The sequence below is a fragment of the Passer montanus genome, unplaced genomic scaffold (assembly GCF_014805655.1).
Source record: "Passer montanus isolate IOZ18808 unplaced genomic scaffold, ASM1480565v1 scaffold89, whole genome shotgun sequence".
Lineage (NCBI taxonomy): Eukaryota > Metazoa > Chordata > Aves > Passeriformes > Passeridae > Passer > Passer montanus.
In genome coordinates, this window is record NW_024374256.1 from 814,953 (window position 1) to 834,810 (window position 19,858).

At 61.4% G+C, this 19,858-nt stretch overlaps 1 protein-coding gene and 1 long non-coding RNA gene across 2 annotated transcripts; one reads left to right on the forward strand and one right to left on the reverse strand.

The window, feature by feature from the left end:
- Nucleotides 1-1,628: 1,628 nt before the first annotated feature.
- MFSD2A (major facilitator superfamily domain containing 2A) lies at nt 1,629-11,081 on the forward strand. The gene is made up of 14 exons (XM_039733842.1): nt 1,629-1,737; nt 1,826-1,948; nt 2,421-2,545; nt 5,543-5,666; nt 5,812-5,890; nt 6,243-6,415; nt 6,730-6,820; nt 7,245-7,366; nt 8,257-8,340; nt 9,051-9,134; nt 9,412-9,524; nt 9,687-9,830; nt 10,003-10,179; nt 10,505-11,081. Exons 1-14 carry the CDS (start codon nt 1,660-1,662, stop codon nt 10,560-10,562), a joined length of 1,575 nt encoding a protein of 524 aa, XP_039589776.1. The 5' UTR covers nt 1,629-1,659; the 3' UTR covers nt 10,563-11,081.
- Nucleotides 11,082-12,874: 1,793 nt separating this feature from the next.
- Nucleotides 12,875-14,380, reverse strand: LOC120513909. Its single transcript, XR_005630372.1, has 3 exons — nt 14,142-14,380; nt 13,466-13,635; nt 12,875-13,049 (listed from the first exon to the last, which is right to left on the reverse strand). It is a non-coding gene; the product is annotated as an uncharacterized LOC120513909 (long non-coding RNA).
- Between the last annotated feature and the right edge of the window lie 5,478 nt (nt 14,381-19,858).

Genomic DNA, 19,858 nt, shown 5'->3' on the forward strand with positions numbered 1-19,858 from the left:
CCCAGTGGTGTCCCCAGTGGGGGATGTGGAGCCAGGCTGGTGTAGTGTCACTGAAGTGGTTCTGGTGACAGTGGCCCAAGCCCAAGCACCTGTGGGTCCCCAGAGTCCCCAGCTTGGCAGGAGCTGCTGCAGGGACATCCCTGCTGAGATCAGCCCTTGGTGGGTCATTTATCACCATGAGGATCCCCCAGAGCATCTGCTCGGGGAGGAAGGGCTCAAATCCCCCACAGGAAATTGTGCAATACCAGACCTGGGGGAGAAAATCCTCCTAATCCAGGGAAATCCTGGTCTGTCTACTTCTCCTGTTCATATGCAAGGAGGGGTTCCCCTATCTGTGGTCCTTCTGCACAATCTCTGTCTCAAAGGCCATCTCTTTGTTCCCCTAAAGCCCTGTTTGCCCAGGAGGCAGCTCTGCTCAAGGACAGGAATGCTAGAAGCATTCCCAGGAGCTGAGGAGCCCCCCGGACACAGGGCTGGGGTCACACCCGGTGGGGAGTCTGGTCCCCAGAGCATGGTCAAGTGCCACCACAGGAGTCCCCTCTGCTGCTGGGCAAGAGATTTTCCCTGAAGAAAAGAGAAACTTTGTCCCTTCCTCTCTTATTTCGAGGTGTTTTGTGTCACTGATTGGACACCCTCACACAAGCACCCATCCCCAGGGGGTGGCATCCCTGTGGCACAAGGCAGTGCCAGGAGAACCCACTGCACCTGTATGAGGGGCCAGAAACTGTGAGTCAGTGGTGACACCAGCTCAGTGCTCCCAAAAACCTGGGAGTGCCTGGAGCTGCTGGGCCACCCACCCTGCTCATCTCTCAGGTCCTGCTGCATCCCAGGTGCTGTCCTCTGCCTGTCCCATCCCCATGCCAGCTCCAGGTGGCACTCCGGGCATGGCACTGGTGCCACGCTGGCCCCCTGGCTCAGCCCTGCTCCACGGCCTCGGCTCAGGGCGATCTTTGAGCCCTGCTGGCCGAGCCAAGGGCAGCTGGTGGCTGTCACTGCGGTGGCACGACGCTGACACGGGTCTGGGTGTGCTCACGTGGGCAAACAGCGCCTGCAGCAGCTGGAGGGGCTGGCACCGAGGTCCGTGTGGCCATCCAGCCAGGGGGACACCGCGAGTGTCCCCTGCATCCTCTTTAGCAGGGCCTGTTGTAGCAGGACACGGGGTGATGGTTTGAACTGGAAGAGGGGAGATTTGGGTGAGACACAAGGGAAGTTTTAACGCTGAGGGCGGTGGGGCACTGGCACAGGCTGCCCACAGAGGTGGCGGGTGCTCCGTTCCTGGAAGTGCTCAAGGCCTGGCAGGACGGGGCTCAACCTGGCTGGGAGGCGACAGGGGGGTGACACGAGATGGGCTGTAAGACAGACCCCTTCCAACCCAAACCGTTCTGCCATTCTGAGGGGTGGAGGGCAGGGATGGAGGGCAGGGATGGAGCGGGGGGCTGAGGGATGAAGAATGGGGGGATGGAGGGATGCGGGACAGAGGCGAGCCAACGAAACCACCGGGACCCAGGCAGGGGAGCTCGGGGGGGAAGGGCCGGGGCAGGAGGAGGAGGAAGAGGAGGAGGAGGAGGCGGGGGGGGCGGGCCGGTGCTGCCCAGCTCGGGGCGGGTCTCCCGGTACAAGGGCGGGCGGCGGCGGCTCGGCCCATTCATCGCGCACGGCATGGCCGGGGGCGGCGGCGCGGAGCGGCCCGGGGCCGGGGGGCTCCTGCCGCCCGCGCTCCGCCAGCACCGCCGCAGGGTGAGCCCCGGGGCACGCCGAGGGGGGTCCGGGCCGCTTCGGGGCGGGGGGCTCTCCCGGGGGTCGCTAACGCCGGTGCCGCCTGCAGGAGAACCGCGAGCGGCTGTCGGTGTGCAGCAAGCTGTGCTACGCCGTCGGGGGGGCTCCGTACCAGATCACGGGCTGCGCCCTCGGCTTCTTCCTCCAGATCTACCTCCTGGACGTGGCGCAGGTACGGCAGGGCCGGGGCGTGGGATCGGCGCCGGGGCTGCGGCTCCCGGGGCTCCCGGAGCGCTGTGCCCCGGGGATGGAGCGGCGCGGGGCTCGGCGGTGCCCCGGGGGCTGCGGCTGCTGCCGGCCGGTCCCGGGACAAAGCGGGGTGCTGGTGGCTGCTTTTGGGGGGGCACAGGACCCGTCCTACAGGTGTGAAACACGCAGGGAAGGAAGCTGGGGAAGGAGGGCACCTCGGCTTCCCTGTGCTGGTTTGGGGACTGGGCTCTGGGATGTGGGAATTCTGCGGTGGGGCAGCGCTCGGAGCTATGGGAGCCTCAAATCCCCCTGAACGAGGGGGAGACACCGAGGGACTGCTCCCCAGTGGTTGTGGGGTCACAGTGGGTAGGGTCGGGACGGTCCTGAGGGGTCAGGAAGGGCGGCTGGGAGCACCGGGGGTTTGCATTTCCTGACACGAGTTCCTCCCCCTGCAGGTGGACGCTTTCTATGCCTCCATCATCCTGTTTGCGGGACGAGTGTGGGATGCCATCACGGACCCCATGGTGGGATTCTTCATCAGCAAAACTTCCTGGACCCGCTTCGGCCGCCTGATGCCCTGGTAAGAGCTGCTGGTAGCACCCTGCATTCCCTGCCTGCTGTGTCACAGCTCTTCCAGTCAGCTTCGGGTATCCCCTGGCATGAGGAGTGCCAGGGGATGAAGGGCAGGATGTGCTGACGCCCTGGCTCACGCAGGTGTGGTGCCAAGAGCTCCCAAAAGCCCCAGGTGCCACCGACAGCTGGGTGGCCTCGAGTTTGTGCCTGTTGCTCTTGCAGTTCCCAAGCTGGCTGACCTCAATGTCACTGCACCTGCAAACTCCAACGTCCCTGCCACCGTGGTGGACTTTGTTCCTGCGGTGGCTGCAGGGTGGCAGCCAGAGCAGGTGGCACCACAGGGAAGGAGGTTGGGGGTGTGTGTGACAGATCTGTGGTGGTGGAAGCGCCGGCTGACAGTCACGAGGGTCCTCCCCGGGCAGGGAAACAGCTGTCCTGGATCTGTGTGTCTGCAGTGCTCCCTCCGCCCTTGGGAGAGGATGGGATGGGCTTTGTGAGCCCCCACATGGCACCCGGGGCAGGCTTAGGACACCCCTGAGCACCTGTTCCTGCAGGGGATGTGGAGCTTTAATGCCCGACTGGGGACAGGGTGGCTAAAATAACCTCATGTGCCTGTGGGATGGCCGAAACACAGAGAGGGTGGGCACGGGGGGAGTGGAGCTGGAGGGACGCAGCGCAGAATTATACCCTCTGCTTTCCTGGAATAGCTCTGGGCAGCAGCAGCAGGCAGTTGTTGAAGGCAGGCTGCACACACGTGGCCTGAAATAGCTTCTCCCCGCCTGCAGCAGGGTCTGGGGTCTGGAGATTAGCGCGGGGCAGCCGCGGGGATGGCTCCGCTCGCCCTAATCTCCAGGCAGGGGGTGGGACTGAAGTGGCCGCATTCCTCCGAGGAGCAGCTCCTGCTTCGTTAAAATTAGCCAGAGCTCTCTGCTTGTGCTGGGCCCCTCTGGGGCGGCCGCAGCTCGCTGCTATTGTGCATGGCTCAAGGGCTGCCCGCTGAGCCCAATTTGGATGGAGTCGAGCTGATTTTAAACCTCTTAAACCCAGGTTTTTCTGGCTCTGCCAGCCCCGGGCTGGTGTTGCTGCTGTGGCTGCCTCAGTTTCCCTGTGCAAAGCCAGGAGCTGCAGGCGCTGGGGTGGTCTCGAGGCTGCTGCCTGACCCCAGCCCTCAACACCTGCGAGTGACCCCGCCGTGTGTGAGGGTTTGTTGCCGGGCTCATCTGTGGGACCAAGCCCAGCTGGCTCCAGCACAAAGCTTGTGGCCCTTCCAGTTCCTTGGAAGGGAGAGGACACCTTCCTTGAGGGCCACCACCTCTCTCCCTTTCAGCCCTCTTTGAAACGCATTTTTGGCACGTTTCCATCCACCAGCTCATCCACTGTCTGCTTCTTCCTTTTCCCCCAGCCTCGTGGACGTCACCCCGTCCCCAGCTCTGAGCTGGGATCCGCATTTCCTTGACCACAGCGGACTTCCCGCTGAGTGAACTTTTCCTTGAGGTGTCTGTGAGCGAGGAACCCCTGGCTCTGCCCTCGTGCAGCCGTTTGCCAGCAGCTCAGGCCGGCTGGGGAGGGCTGTGCAGCGGCACAAAGGAACACACCATGCAGCGGGGCCAATGAGCGCCGGGGCACGTCACAGCCTCAGCCTCCTCCGAGCTCCTTAATCACCTCGCCCTGGGTCAGGGGTTACTCTCAGTCACTCTCTGCCTGCCAGGAGCTGTGGTCAGCCCTGGCCGGGGCTCAGCTGCCCGGTGCTGGGGGGAGCTGGCGCGTCTGACGCTCACGGGATGGCGAGCGTGACGCGGTTCTGTTCTGCTGGTTTCATTCAGCTTTTGGCTCCGCGTTTCCCTCGGCTCAGCTCGGCGTATGGGAGGGCAGATAAGCTGCAGCAGGAGGGGCTGGAGCTGCTCGGCGCTTTCCTCCCCCCTCCTTCCCCGGCAGGGTGACGTGGGTGTGGAAAAATGTGCATGTGTTGGGTCCTGTGCAGCCTCTGTCGCTGCTCTCCATCCATGGAGTTTCTGTTTCTCGCTCTCCCCGCTCCCTCCCCGACTTCCAGTGTAAGCTTTGCGTCCTGTACGTCAGCCCAGACGGAAAGATCTTGCTGTTCCCTGGCAGGGAAGGGCCAGCTCGGGCCGTGAGTGGCTCTGTCTCATGTCCAGTTCTGCTGGACTCGCTCCAGGACCTCACAGCCTCTGTCCTGGGCTCACAAATCCCCAGCAAAATCCATCTCCTGAGTGATGTGGGTCTAACCTCAGCACCTGGCTCTCTTCCCTTCTTCCTTCTCCCCTCCTGCCCTGAGTGGTGGGGGGCCCTGGGTGTCCCCGGGGTGCTGGAGCAGGGCAGAGCTGTGCCCTGGTCCTGCAGCAGGACAGGGGTTATGAGACCCACGGGATGAAGAGGGCAGATGCCCTTGCTGGCAGACCCTGCGGGAGTTGCTGCCAAGGCCCAGCACTCGAGCAGTCCCCTCTGATCCTCTGTTGCATTTTGCATCCCGTGTCCCTGCTCCTGCAGCTCTGGGAGGCTGGGCAGAGGTGGAGGAAGGAGCCAGCCTGCTGCTGGTTTGCTCCACTGCTGCCAGCAGAGCAGGGCTTGGGGGGCCTTGGCAGCAAAGCCAAGCTGGTGAGAGGTTTTTGGCTGCTGGGGAGCAGGGCTGAGCTGCCTGGCTGTTCCCCAGCTGCTCCCCAGCCCTTGCCAGGATGAGGGGGGTGATGACATCCTGCTGAACACAGCAGTGCTGCCTGGGGGAGAGGTCAGGGCTGGGGGTGGAAGCCCAAGGCAAGAGCAGATCAATCACTTCTGTGGAAGGAGACACCTGGAAGCTCTTCCCTGGAAGTCTGAGTCAGCTCTTCTGACCCTGTCACACCTGACCTGCTGCCTCCAGCCCTGGTTTGGGTCTGGGCAGCTCAGGAGCCCCCAGATGAGATGCCTGAGCCCCACGGGATGTGTGGAAGCAGGCAGAGCTGGGCTGCTCAGGCTGTGCCCACAAGGCTGACACTTTGTTCTCTCTAAGGATCATGTTCTCCACTCCTTTTGCCATCATCTCCTACTTCCTCATCTGGTTTGTGCCAGACATCTCCACAGGACAAGTGATGTGGTATCTTGTCTTCTACTGTGCCTTCCAGACGCTCGTGACGGTGAGTCAGGCTCTGCTCACACCTGGCACGGAGGCTGCCACCCCCTGCCAACCCCTGAGGGGCACCGAGGGGCAGAAACCAGCCTGCCCCAGGTCCCTCGGGCTGTGACATCCTCCCTGAGCCAATTCTCCTTGTGCCGTTGCAGTGCTTCCACGTGCCTTACTCAGCACTCACCATGTTCATCAGCAGGGAGCAGAGCGAGCGCGACTCGGCCACTGCCTACCGTGAGAGCTCCCCCTTTTTTCCTTTTCCCTCCCCCCCTTTTTTCCTTTTCCCTCCCCCCCTTTTTTCCTTTTCCCTGCCCCTCTTTTTTCCTTTTCCCTCCCCCCTTCTTCCCTTTTCCCTCCCCCCTTTTTCCCTTTTCCCTCCCCCCCCTTTTTCCCTTTTTCCTTTTCCCTCCCCCCCTTTTTCCCTTTTCCCTCCCCCCCTTTTTTCCTTTTCCCTCTCCCCTTTTTCCTTTTTCCTCCATCCCTTGGGGATTTGGACATTTCTCCCCGGGAAGGGCAGTGAGCCCCAGCTGGGGATGCCCTGCTGTGCACAGGGGCTGTGCTCAGCCCTGCTGGCCTCTCCCTGCAGGAATGACCGTGGAGGTGCTGGGCACCGTGCTGGGCACTGCCATCCAGGGCCAGATCGTTGGCAAAGTGGACACTCCCTGCGTGGGGAGCCCCTTCTTCTTCGGCCTGACCAACTCCTCGGTGGCCATGGAGGAGCTGAACACCACCCACGACACCGGCTCCCTCACAGACACTGTGAGCTGGGGGTCCCTGCTGTGTGCTCCCCTGGGGGCACGGCTGAGCCCCTCTTCCCCTTGGGGCAGGGGCTGAGCCCCTTCCCCAGCTGCAGGGCTGGCTGAGCCCCCTCCCCTGGCTGAGCCCCTTCCCCAGGCTGAGCCCCTTCCTGAGCTGCAGGGCTGAGCCCCCTCCCCAGGCTGAGCCCCTTCCCCAGGCTACTGCAGGGGGCTGAGCCCCTTCCCCAGCTGCAGGGCTGGCTGAGCCCCCTCCCCAGGCTGAGCCCCCTCCCCAGGCTGAGCCCTGCCCTGACTGCTGCTCCCTCTCTCGCACAGAGGAATGCCTACATGATCGCTGCGGGGGTCATCGGGGGGCTCTACCTGCTCTGTGCCCTCATCCTGCTGCTGGGCGTGAGGGAGAGGAGAGGTGAGGCTGGGAAGGGGCTGCAATGCTCAGGGCTGGTGGAAATGCTGCTGTTCCTTCCTCTCCAGGAGCCTGGCTGAGCTGTTGGCCCCTCATTCGTGGCTCTCCACGAGGAGAGGGGCTGAGCTCTGGGTCTGGGGAGGTGCTGCAGGAGGCCAGAGCACCTCTGGGGTCTGTTAGATAACCTTTATCTCACCCATTTTTGGCTGGCCAGGGTTGCCAGTGCCAACCAGGGCATCTCAGGGGGATGTGATATCCAAATTTCTGTCCTTCCTTCTCCCTGCCTATCCTGGGGGAATCGGCTGCTCCATGGTGCTGGGATGCTGTGGGTGGGCAGGGCTCGTGGAGGGTGCTGAGCAGGGGCATGGGGCACCCAGGGGTGCTGTTTTGGGGGGGCTCTAACGCTGGGCTGATCTCTGCTCCCCAGAGTCCTGTGAGCTGCAGTCGGACGAGCCTGTCTCCTTCTTCCAGGGGCTGAAGCTGGTGATGAACCACGGGCCCTACATCAAGCTCATCGCCGGCTTCCTCTTCACCTCGCTGGCCTTCATGGTGAGCTGGAAGGGTGGGCACAGGGAGCAGCAGTGGGGCTGGCTGTGGGGACGATCCCAGGGGCTGGGAGCACGTGGTGGCTGAGCTGGAGCTGCCCCAGACAGAGGGAGAGGATGTGGCCTCGTGCCCTCGCTCAATGGCTGCTTTCTTCCTCTGTCTGCGCTGGGAGCGTGGCTGTGTGGGGACAGACGTGTCCCTCAGGGTGGCTGGGTGTCCCCCCTGACCCCTGTCTGTGCTGGGGGTGTGGCTGTGTGGGGACAGACGTGTCCCTCGGGGTGGCTGGGTGTCCCCCCTGACCCCTGCCTGCAATGGGGGCACAGTTGTGTTAGGACAGACATGTCCCCCTTAGGGTTCTCGGTGTCCCCCCTGACCCCTGCCTGTGCTGGGGGTGTGACTGTGTGGGGACAGACGTGTCCCCCTCAGGGTTCTGGGTGTCCTCCCAGAGTGCTGAGAGTCCCCTCAGGGTTCTGGGTGTCCCCCCTGACCCCTGTCTGTGCTGGGGGTGTGGCTGTGTGGGGACAGACGTGTCCCTCAGGGTGGCTGGGTGTCCCCCCTGACCCCTGCCTGTGCTGGGGGTGTGACTGTGTGGGGACAGACGTGTCCCCCTCAGGGTTCTGGGTGTCCTCCCAGAGTGCTGAGAGTCCCCCCAAGGTTCTGGGTGTCCCCCCTGACCCCTGTCTGTGCTGGGATTGTGGCTGTGTGAGGACAGACATGTCCCTCAGGGTTCTGGGTGTCCCCCCTGACCCCTGCCTGCAATGGGGTTGTGGCTGTGTGAGGACAGACATGTCCCTCAGGGTTCTGGGTGTCCCCCCTGACCCCTGCCTGCACTGGGGTTGTGGCTGTGTGAGGACAAACGTGTCCCCCCTGACCCCTGCCTGCCTTTTCCACAGCTGCTGGAGGGAAACTTTGCCCTCTTCTGCACCTACACCCTGGGCTTCCGCAATGAGTTCCAGAACATTCTCCTGGCCATCATGGTGGGTGCGGCCCTGTCCCGCAGCCCGTGGGGGCTGGGCTGTGGGGGGCTCCAGTGGGTGCTCCCGGGGGGCTGGCATGGGCCGGGGGCAGGGACAGGGACACGGGGACAGTGGTCAGAGGTCCCCTGGGACGAGGGGAGGGAGAAGAAGCTGCCAAGTGTCCTGCAGAGGCTGCGGGGTTGGCAGGAACAGCGGGGCCTTTGTTCCTGCGTGAAGCAGGCCACAGATGGGGGACACCAGGAGCCGTGGGGGCCTTTTGTCCAAGCCCTGCCTCTTGTCTCCCTCTCCTCCCCTCTTTGAGAGAAGGATCTCAGTGTTTCCTGCCAGGAACACGGAGCAAACAGCTCCCTGAGAGCTCTTTGCAGCTCTCCTTGTTCCTGGAAGCGCTTCCCACCCTCTCCTCAGCCGGAGGAAAGGCCCGAGGTGCCATGGTGCCCGCAGAGCCTGGCTGCTGCCAGGGCTGGGGACAAGATCAGGTCCCCTCCCAGCACTGAGGACTGAGTCAGATCCTCCCTCTGTCGGGGCAGGTGTGGGGCCAGGGCTCTGCTCCGGGGGAGGAGGTGGCCCCACACGCCACGTGTGGCTTTGTGCCAGCCCCGGAGCGTGTGGCAATCCCAGGTGCTGGAGCAGGGCTGGGAGGAGGCCGTGCCAGGAGCTGGGGAGGGCCTTGCCAGCAAAGAGCCACCAGCATGACCCTTCTGTCCCCACAGCTGTCGGCCACCTTGACCATTCCCTTCTGGCAGTGGTTCCTGACCCGTTTTGGGAAGAAGACGGCTGTCTACGTGGGCATCTCAGTGAGTGTCCCCTCAGCTGTGGGGTGCACGTGTGCAGGGGATGGTCCTTACATGTGGCATGAGCAGAGCTCCCCCAAAAGAGCACAGAGCTGGGCAGGGGCTGCTGCTAATGACAATTTGGTGCCTGTCCTCATGTTGTTTTTGCTGTCCTGGGTGTATCGTGGGGCTCAGGGAGGGACACTGCACCTCTGGCTCCCTGGATATGGGGAGGGGGGAAAAGCCAGGGGGTCTGGGCCAGGCCCTGCGGATGCCAACCTGATCTCTGCCCCCGCTGCAGTCTGCCATCCCCTTCCTCATCGTCGTGGTTGTCCTGGACAGTAACCTCTTTGTCACCTACGTGGTGGCCGTCGCCGCCGGCATCAGCGTGGCAGCCGCCTTCCTCCTGCCCTGGTGAGTGTGAGGAGCTTCCAGAGCCTTAAAAACCCTCAGAAGGGGTTTTTTTTTTGCCATGTTTGCAGCCCCAGGTGGGGCTCCTGAGGGAAATGCCCTCAGCAGAGGGGAGGTGGCTTTGTTGTGCCAGCCCTGGTGGTCACCATCCCTCTCTCTGCACAGGTCCATGCTGCCAGATGTCATCGATGACTTCAAGCTGCAGCACCCCAGCTCCCGTGGCCACGAGGCCATCTTCTTCTCCTTCTATGTCTTCTTCACCAAGTTCACTGCTGGGGTCTCCCTGGGCATCTCCACACTCAGCCTGGAGTGAGTTCCTGCCTGGGAGCTGAGGGGGGACAGGGAGGGAGGCACTTGCCAGCCTCTGGGAGGGGATTGATGAGCTCTAAATGCAGCTGTTGCCCCAAAGCTCTCCCCACAGGGAGCAGGGAGCCCCTGCACGCCCCATTCCCTCTGTCTGAAGGTGCCTTTCTGCCCTCAGCTTCGCAGGGTACCAGACCCGGGGCTGCTCCCAGCCTGGCCAGGTGAACTTCACCCTGAAGATGTTGGTGTCTGCTGTGCCCGTGGGGCTGATCCTGCTGAGCCTGCTGCTGTTCAAGCTCTACCCCATCGACGAGGAGAAGAGGAGCAAAAACAAGAAAGCCCTGCAGGATTTAAGGTGAGCGTCAGGCAGCAAGCACGGCCTGTGGGGGGGTGTGTGTGTGGGGGCAGGATCAGACGGGTTGGGACACACTGGGGCTTGTCCAGGAATCCTCCAGGACCCGTGGGCGGTGGCACGAGGGAAGGGCTGACTTGTTTTTCCCAATCCCAGCTTCCAAAGGGATGGTGTGAAGTGTTGGGAGATCAGCAGGAACCCGCCCCAGCTGCCTGGGAGGTGCTGACATCCCTCTGGAAGCTCCTGCTCCCCGAGGCAGATCTTACTGGGCTGCAGACCTTGCTCCTGTGGGTTAATCCGTGCTTCATTCCCAACTCTTTTCCCTCAGGGAGGAGAGCAACAGCAGCTCGGAGTCGGACAACACAGAGCTGGCCAGCATCGTGTGACCCAGGCTGGGTGTGCTGCTCACACTGGGGGTCCCCAGGGGCTCGTCCCCTCCGGGCTGGCCCAGCCTGGTGGCCCTGGAGGTGCTGGAGGAGCCGTGAGGAGCATCCACTGCCTCCAACTCGGGATCTGTGCGCGTCCTGTGCCTTGCACGGGGCCCACACAGCGCTGGTAGTGTACATTACACACGTGGTGCTGCCTCTCCAGGGACCAGCACTCTCCCTGCCGGGCTCTGGAGGGCAGGGGAGCCTGGACTGGCATGGTTTAGCCTGGATCAGCCGTGCCCAGTGCCCTGCCTGGGGTTGATTGTTAGTGTACATTACACTGTCAGTGTGCCCGCGCCCAGGACGTGAGCTCACCTCTGCTGTCTCTACAGAGGGCACTAATGTGGGACCTGTGCTTTTTTTACACAGCCTAATTAACTTAATGATGTAAATATGGAGCTGTTTCCTGTTTGTATATATCTGTACAGAACCCAAACCCAGGAGCTGTTAATATTAATTTACATAAAAGTGGGGGAAGTCGGCAGCGCGTGTGAAGAATTTCTTTTTTCACTCATCTGGGGTTTTTCACGGCTGTCAGCAAGCCCTGGCTCCCTTTAGACACCACGGGGTGCAGGATTGACTTTTCCTGAGCCGTGGTGCAGGAATGCCATAATCCAGGCAGGAGCTGTGCTCAGCCCCTTGCCCCCGTGCAGCTCCTTCACCCAACAAAGGCTCCATTATTTCCTCCTTTTCAAGAGGGGGGTGGAGGGAGGAATGAAATCAAAGTGCTGCCAGCAGGGATGGTGAACTCCAGGCTGGAAACAGGAGAGGCAGCTGGGGAGCGGAGAGGAAGGGAATGTGGGCTGTGGGTGACACTCAACACGGGCTGAGTGCTGGGGAGCACTAATCCCTGGATATTTATATCCATTCCCTGCTCCCACAGCAGCACGGGGCAGAGCCCTGCCCTCCCCAGCACCTCCAGCAGCAAGTGCAACTGGAGAAAAAGGGGCTGGGAGCAGCCACATCCATGGCTGGGGTGAATTCCCAGCCTGTGCTGGCTCTGCTCTGTCCCCAAGGGGACAGGGGACAGGCCTGCTGCCTTTTGTTGAGCACATTGGTCACACCGAGAAGCTGCTGGGGCCAGGGCTGAGCTGAGGGTTTGGGGGGAAGGATGTGGCTCATCCTTTGGGTACAAAGGACAGGAATGAGGATGGGGTTTAAAAATAGCCAGAGGGATCAGCTGGGAATGCTCCTGTGGCAGAGGGATGGGGATGAGGGACGGGGATGAAGGATGGGGGCTGGTTTTGTGCTCAGCAGGGCCCCAGGGCTGGGTCTGGGGAGCTCCCTAGGGCAGGACAGCAGGGGGACAAAGCCAGCTCTCTGCAGCCCCCGTGGTGGGGCAGGAGGGGGTCAGGAGCATCCTCTGCAAGAGGAGGAGGAGGAAAGCTCCAGCCAAGAGAGCTCAGGGTTGGGGATGTTCTGAGCCCTGCACTGCTCCTGGCCAGGAGTTGCCCCAGCCATGGCCATGACCTGGCTGCTCTCAGGGGTGTGGGCAGTGCTGCTGCTCCACGGCTTTCAAAGATTGCTGCGAGCCTTTGTTTTTTTCTCAAAGAGTTCCAGCAGAAATAAGGGACACTTTATTCTTTGCCTCCTTGTTTTTTTGGCTCCGTGGAGTTCACGAGGAGGAGTCTCTGGGTTTTTTGCAGCCAGCCCAAGAGAATAAAACCATCCAGAGGAGCTTGAACTGGGCTCTGGATATTCCTCACTAAGCATGCCTCCTCTGTTGGAGGCTCTGAAGAAAATGAGATGTGTGGGGGGAAAGTGACCATGAGAGCTGATAACACCCGAGCCCTGGGCAGAGCTCCAGCCTGGGAGCAGGGCTTGTGCTCCACTTTGGTTACAGAGGGTTCCACTCCAAACGTGCAGAAGAAATGGGTGGGAAAAAAAACCCACAGGGAGGTGTTGCCTGCACCTACAGCTGTGCTCTGGTTTGATCCACACACGCCTTGGCCCTGGAGAAAATGCAGCAGAAGGCTGGGAAGCACCTCCCTGCAGAGCTGGGGTGGCAGGGCTGCCACGTCCTCGGGGTGAGGGGCAGGGAAGCAGAGGCAGGAGGTGGAAAAGGCATTTCCAGCTGTGTGCCCAGCCCTGCCCAGCTGTGTGAACAGCCCTAGCTCCCAGCTGAGGGGTCCCCCAGGCTCCTGGGCCAGCCCTGGCCTGGGCAGGAGGGGAGCAGAGGGGTTCTGGTCTGCTCTGGGGACCAGAGGACTCCCCTGCCCAGCTGTGTGAACAGCCCTGGCTCCCAGCTGAGGGGTCCCCCAGGCGCCTGGGCAGGAGGGGAGCAGAGGGGTTCTGGTCTGCTCTGGGGACCAGAGGACTGCAAAGGGGACAAAGTTAAACAGAAAGCAGCACATGAACCTGCAGAGCTCCATCCTCTGGCTCCAAGGGGCAGGACCTCAGTGGCTCAGGCAGGAGTGACAGTTCCAGAGGTGACAGTCTATTACCCTGCAGGGGAAAAGTGGAAATGTGGAGTCAGAATAAACCCCCTCTTTACCTGCGGGGAAAGGGCAAAAAGCCTCAGGTTTATCTGGCAGCAGGGTTTGTGAAACATGCCAGGGGTGAGGATGGATTTCCCTGGGCTGGAAGGCTCCAGGAGCAGCAGGAACGGCCCAGGGCTGGCTCCAAACACCTCGAGCTGAGCCAAGCACGGGTTCCCACAGGCAGGGTGTCACCCAGAGTCCCCAGGGGGGCTCAGGGGACAGATCCAGCTGGAAACCAGCTCAGCCTGGGAAGGAGCAGCAGGAATGCTGGAGCAGGGCTGTGCTGGGGACCAGCGCTGGGCTCTGTCACCACCTGGGGACAGCAGAGCTCACCCAGGCCAGCTGTGCACCACGGGTGTCGCTGCTGTCCCCAGGGCTCACCCTGTCTGTGCCACCAGGCTGAGGTCACTCCAGTCGTCTGCAAACACAGGCTGACGTGTTTTGGTGGGCTTGGGTTAATGTTTTGCAAGAGCTGCTGTTCCCAAGTTTGTTAGCAGCCCCAGGGCTGCTGCACATGGACAGAAACGATGGGGCAGTGACGTGATTTCCTGCTGAAAAAACCCAAAAAACAAAAACAAAACCACCATAAATGCATTTTCCCAGGGCTGGGAAAGTGAAGCTGGGCTGCAGTGCCCCCCTCACCCCACCACGAGGGACAAGTGCTCTCCTGTGGCTGCAAAACCCCAAAGGCTGCTGTCAGAGACAAAACAGGGCTGAAACATGGAGCAAATATTGGTGTGGTGCTGGGAGAAAAGAATGCAGAATGGGAAATAGGGATGCAGAATGGGAAAATAAGAGTGCAGAATGGGAAAAAAGAATGCAGAATGGGAAGTCAGCCCCCGCCAGCACCTCCTTTGCATGAGGCCAGTGCTCCGTGTTTTCCCAGCCCCCACCAGTGCCTCCTTTGCATGAGGCCAGTGCTCCGTGTTTTCCAGCACCCTAAAGGTGGCTGTGGGGAAGGAGCAGCCGGGTCCTGCCTCGGGGAATCCGGGTGGGCAGCAGCCGTGGGGAGAGGAAGGAGAAACCCCAGGGAAGGGGGAGAAGAACAAAAATTAACCTGAGAATGGGAATGAGGAGAGGGGGCTGGCCCTGCCCTGCCCAGAGGGGTTTGCCCCTGGGCTGGGTCAGCTGGGCTGTACGAGGCTCCTGGAGGGATAAAAATCCCGTTCCTGGAGGGATAAAAATCCCGTTCCTGGCACACACAGGAGCGGTGGGAGCAGTGACCTGGCCTGCTCCATCCCTGCATTCCCATTCCCCATTCCGCATTCCCATTTCCCATTCCACATTCCCATTTCCCATTCCTCATTCCCATTTCCCATCCCCATTTCCCATTCCACATTCCCATTTCCCATTCCACATTCCCATTTCCCATTCCCATTTCCCATTCCTCATTCCCATTTCCATTCTGCATTCCCATTTCTCATTCCCATTTCCCATTCCACATTCCCATTCCCATTTCCCATTCCTCATTCCCATTTCCCATTCCTCATTCCCATTTCCATTCTGCATTCCCATTTCTCATTCCCATTCCCCATTCCCATTTCCCATCCCCATTTCCCATTCCACATTCCCATTCCCCATTCCCATTCCCATTCCTCATTCCCATTTCCCATTTCCCATTCCCATTCCCATTTCCATCCTGCATCGCGGCCGATGCTGCCGGGACGGGGCGCGGGGCACAGCGGGTGCGGGCAGGGCACAGAAGGAGCCGAGAAAAGCGGCGAGGAGCCCGGGTGAGCCCGGGAGCTGCGGGCAGCGGGGCTGCCGGGAGGCAGCACAGCCTCACCGGGTGGCACCGGAGCCTCACCGGGAGCGGCACAGCATCACCGGGTGGCACCGGAGCCTCGCCGGGAGGCAGCACAGCATCACCGGGTGGCACCAGAGCCTCACCGGGAGCGGCACAGCATCACCGGAGCCTCACCGGGATTCGGCACAGCCTCCCCGGGTGGCACCGGAGCCTCGCCGGTGGCGGCTCAGCCTCGCTAGGTGTCAGCAGAGCCCCGCCGCCGCTCCCGGCGAGCCGTGACCATCTTTGGTAGCGCAGCCGGGCAGGAAGCGGCGGCCGGGGCTGCTCCTCCTCCTCCTCCTCCTCCTCCTCGCCAGCCTGACAACGTGTCCCTGCCCTGCCCGGACACTGTCCCGTTCCTGCCCGGGACAGAACCTTTCTCCCACCCGCCTCAGAGGGGTCCCGACCCCAGCCCCGCGCTTGCCCCCAGCTTTTGGGGGTCCCGTTGATCCCTCCCAGCCCCCGCCCCCAACCAAACCCCGCCGCTGCAGGACGGGGACGGACCCCTCCCCAAGGGGGTCTCCTCCCCCCTAAACCCCCCCCGGCGGCATCTCCAGACCCCAGCCTCCAGCCTTGCCCCTCTCCCAGAGCACCCTCACTCCTTTTGGGGGGTCCCAAGCCCCCTGAGGACCCCCGTACCCCAACAGCCCACCCCGGGGGTCCCAGACCCGCCCCCCTCAGCCCCTCTGGGTGACCCCACGGGGGTCCCGAGCCCCCCCAGCCCCTCGGGGGGTCCCAGATGAGGGTCCCAGACCCCCCCCCAGCCCCTGGTGAGCGGTACCGGCACCGGGCACGGCGGGGCTGAGGGTGGGCGTGAGCGGCACCGGCGGCGGCACCGGGCACGGCCCGGGCTGGCGGTCTGAGGGTGGGCGTGAGCGGCGCCGGTACCGGGCACGGCGGGGCTGAGGGTGTGAGGGTGAACGGCGCCGGTACCGGCACCGGGCACGGCCGGGGCTGGGGATTGAGGGTGAGCGGCACCGGTACCGGGACACGGGCAGATCTGCGGGCGGTACTGGCCAGAGTGAGCGGGCACCGGCATCGGCACCGGGAGCATCACCGGGAGCAGCACCGGGAGCGGCACCGGGCACCGGGAGCAGCACCGGGAACGGCACCGGGAGCAGCACCGGGAGCAGCACCGGCGAGGCCAGACCGGGGCCGCAGCACCGCGCGGGCCCTGGGGGGTCCCGGGGTGCGGGAGAAGCCCCGGCCCGGTCGAGGCCGGACCCCCCCGGGCGGCGCTTTGGGGTGAATTCGGCACGGATCGGTGCAGACGCCCCCGCGGGCAGGGCCCGGTGCCCGGGGCTGCTCCGGTGCCCGGGGCTGCTCCGCTCAGCGGCCGGGCAGGCGGGGCTGGCCCGGCTCTCCCCGCGGCCCGGCTTCCCCTGCTCCCAGCCTGTTGCTGGTTCCTCCCCGCGGGTGCCTGGGCCGGGGGAAATGCGCGATTCCCTCGGGTTCCGAGGGGGAAGCCACAATTACCGGGCTGTCCGCACACCCCGGCCCCTGCAGAGCCCCGGGGAGCCCGGGCACGGCTGCGTGTGCCCGCTCCCTGCCAGCCTGGCACGCTGCTGAGCTCTCTGGAAGCCAAAAACGCCCCCGGCTGTTCCTGCGGGGAGTTCCGGCAGGCGGCCGTGCTGGAGAGGCACGGGAGGGATGCAGAGCAGCCCCCAGCTCGGAATTCCTGCTCTGGCCCTGCTGGATCCAGCACGGGAGGGATGCAGAGCAGCCCCCAGCTCGGAATTCCTGCCCTGCTGCATCCAGGCCGGCTCGGAGCCGCCACGGGAGGGATGCAGAGCAACCCCCTGCTCGGAATTCCTGCCCTGCTGCATCCAGCCCAGCTCGGAGCTGGCACGGGAGGGATGCAGGGCAACCCCCAGCTCGGAATTCCTGCTGTGGCCCTGCTGGATCCCGCCAGGGAGGGATGCAGAGCAACCCCCAGCTCGGAATTCCTGCTCTGGCCCTGCTGCATCCAGGCCGGCATGGGAGGGATGCAGAGCAATCCCCCCTGCTCAGAATTCCTGCTCTGGCTGTGCTGTATCCAGCACGGGAGGGATGCTGAGAAACCCCCCTGTTCAGAATTCCTGCTCTGCTGCATCCAGCCCTGCTGTATCTGGCATGGGAGGGATGCAGAGCAACCCCCTGCTCGGAATTCCTGCTCTGCGGCATCCAGCCCTGCTGTATCTGGCATGGGAGGGATGCAGAGCAACCCCCTGCTCGGAATTCCTGCTCTGCGGCATCCAGCCCTGCTGTATCTGGCATGGGAGGGATGCAGAGCAACCCCCTGCTCGGAATTCCTGCTCTGCGGCATCCAGCCCTGCTGTATCTGGCATGGGAGGGATGCAGAGCAACCCCCTGCTCGGAATTCCTGCTCTGGCCCTGCTGGATCCAGCACAGGAGGGATGCTGAGAAACCCCCTGCTCGGAATTCCTGCTCTGCTGCATCCAGCCCTGCTGTATCTGGCATGGGAGGGATGCAGAGCAATCCCCCCTGCTCAGAATTCCTGCCCTGGCTGTGCTGGATCCAGCACGGGAGGGATGCTGAGCAGCCTCCCCTCTCAGAATTCCTGCTCTGGCTGGGCTGGATCCAGCACGGGAGGGATGCTGAGCAGCCTCCCCTCTCAGAATTCCTGCTCTGGCTGTGCTGGATCCAGCACGGGAGGGATGCTGAGCAGCCTCCCCACTCAGAATTCCTGCTCTGCAGCTCCCTGCTGCATCCAGCCCAGCTCGAGCCCACGTCCTTGGTTACCTCCCTGCTGGATTCATCGCCCTGCCAGGGAAGGGAAGGGAAGTGAGAGGAGTGTGGCAGCTGAGGCTGGCAGGCACAAACCTCCCAATTCACATCATTGTGCTGAAAAAGGAGCCTTTGCTCCAGTGCCAGGCCTTAACCCCCTCTTAACCTGTGAGTAAAACACCAAGGAACATTTTTGATGGCTTCAGGAGGATGTGTTGTATGGGAGAGCTGGAATAGGGGCCAGATTTTTTATTTTTTTTTTTAAAGCACTCTTGGTTTTCTAAATAAAGTGGATCTGAAATAGCAGGAGCAGCCAGCACGGGTTCTGGCGCAGTGTCAGCAAGTATTGTTGGACTGCAAACAGCTGAGATCTCTGTCCTGGCAGCTGCTGGGACCAGCAATAGCTGTCTTGTGTTCATGGCTGCTCCTGACCACCGGCTACATTCAGGCTTTTGACTCCTGCCTTGCTTCAAATCATTCCTGCCTTGAGGAGCTGAACTGTTTAAAAAAGGAAAAAAAATAAAATTCTTTGGGCTTTTGGCAGATATAAACGTTGGAAATCATCCGGTAGCTGCTCCCCTGAGATACTCCAGTGGCAGCTCAGGAATAAACTGTGGTGTGTTCCTAATTTAGTTGTCCCATCTTTATTTCTTGTGCCCGTGGAAACAGGAAGTCTCTGATGCAAACCCGGGCTGTGACAGCAGTGTGGCAGCAGCGTGGGCTGCACTTGCTTTGGCTGTAAAACCAGCATTTGTGTCTTCCAGAACGTCTGAGAAAGGGCCCAGGTTCATGTGCTGTCTCAGGCAGGCGAATAACTTTCATTTTTGGTGTTTTTCTGAGGATTTGCTCGCTCTGAGGCTGCTCCTTGGTGCTCCCCGAGCAGGAAGCTGCTCTTGCTGGGGCGTGCAGGGTTTGGGGTAGCTGATGGTTTGTACCAATAAAATCCCTTCCTTTCATTGCTCTGTCTGTGGCACAGCGTGTCCAGGCTGTGAGGGGAATAAAGGGCAGTTGATAGATGAACAAATGTGCTGTGAAAAGGAATGGCCCCTCTGGCCCGGGGCGAAGCTGCGTGTGCTGCTAATCAAATTGAATTTGAACACGATTTAAACGTGCTGTGTTGTGGTCCTGCGAGGGAGAGCTGCATCTCCAGCCCTGCACAGGCAGCTGGAAAAGTCTCCCTCATCCCTCTGGAGCACAGGGTGATGTGCAGAGCAAAAATGACTCCGGGATGATCTGTAGAACAAAAATAAATTACTCTTGGGTGGTCTGTGTGTCTCATCTTCCTCTTGGGAGAAGGGAAGTGAGATAGGATGATCTGTAGAACAAAAAAAAACCAAAAAAACTCTTGGGTGGTCTGTGTGTCTCATCTTCCTCTTGGGAGAAGGGAAGTGAGATCTGATAGTTTGTACTGAGACCTGTGGAATGGATTTGTCACTTTCTGTGGAATTATTTTGCATCCAAACAGGCAAAACACTCTCTAGGTGCAGTCAGGGCAGGCCCTCTGGGTGGTTGTTTTTATTTTCCTTGCTGAGTGGTAATCTCTGGGTGCCAACCTCTGATTTAGTTACAGCTCAATCTTTTTATTTCCCTCCGTGTGGGCATCCAGGCAGCAGAAATAGCTGCATCCACAGGGCAAAGAGCACAGGGAGGGTGAGCCAAGAGGAGGGGCTGACACCCAGGACTTTGGGTTGCCTGCACTTAGCTCTCATTTTGCTGCCAATTTACCACCTGACTTATCTTTTAAGTTGCCCTAATGCCACCCATTAAAAGGAAATTAAAATGAGTTCACCATCTGCCTGACAGCAGCAGGTTTGCAGAGCTGGAGTGGGGCACTGGGAGCTGATGGCTCAGGAGAAACAAGGCAGGGCTTGTCAGATGGAGAGGGAGGATTCCAGTCCCAAGGAATGCGGAGACTTTGGGACATTAATTAATTAATTAATTAATCCCACCCGGAGCCGAGGGGATGTGCTCCTCCAGCAGCTTCCTTTGCTGCTGGGGGTAGGAAGCACTTTTCCATCTGGATTTTCTGCCCAGTAATCCTGAGCCCAGCTGCAGTTTGCCACTGGGGCTGATCAGATTAGAGCCTGGCCTGGAATGAGCCGGGGATCAGCTCTGCAGAGCAGGGCTCTGTGTGTGCCCTTCCCTGTGGCACAGCCTCCCTGGCAGGTGGCTCTTTGGGAGGATGTGAAAAATGCATATTTTCTGATGAATATTTTCGCAAATATTGAAATGAATATTGGGTGTGTTACGTTAGAAAGTTA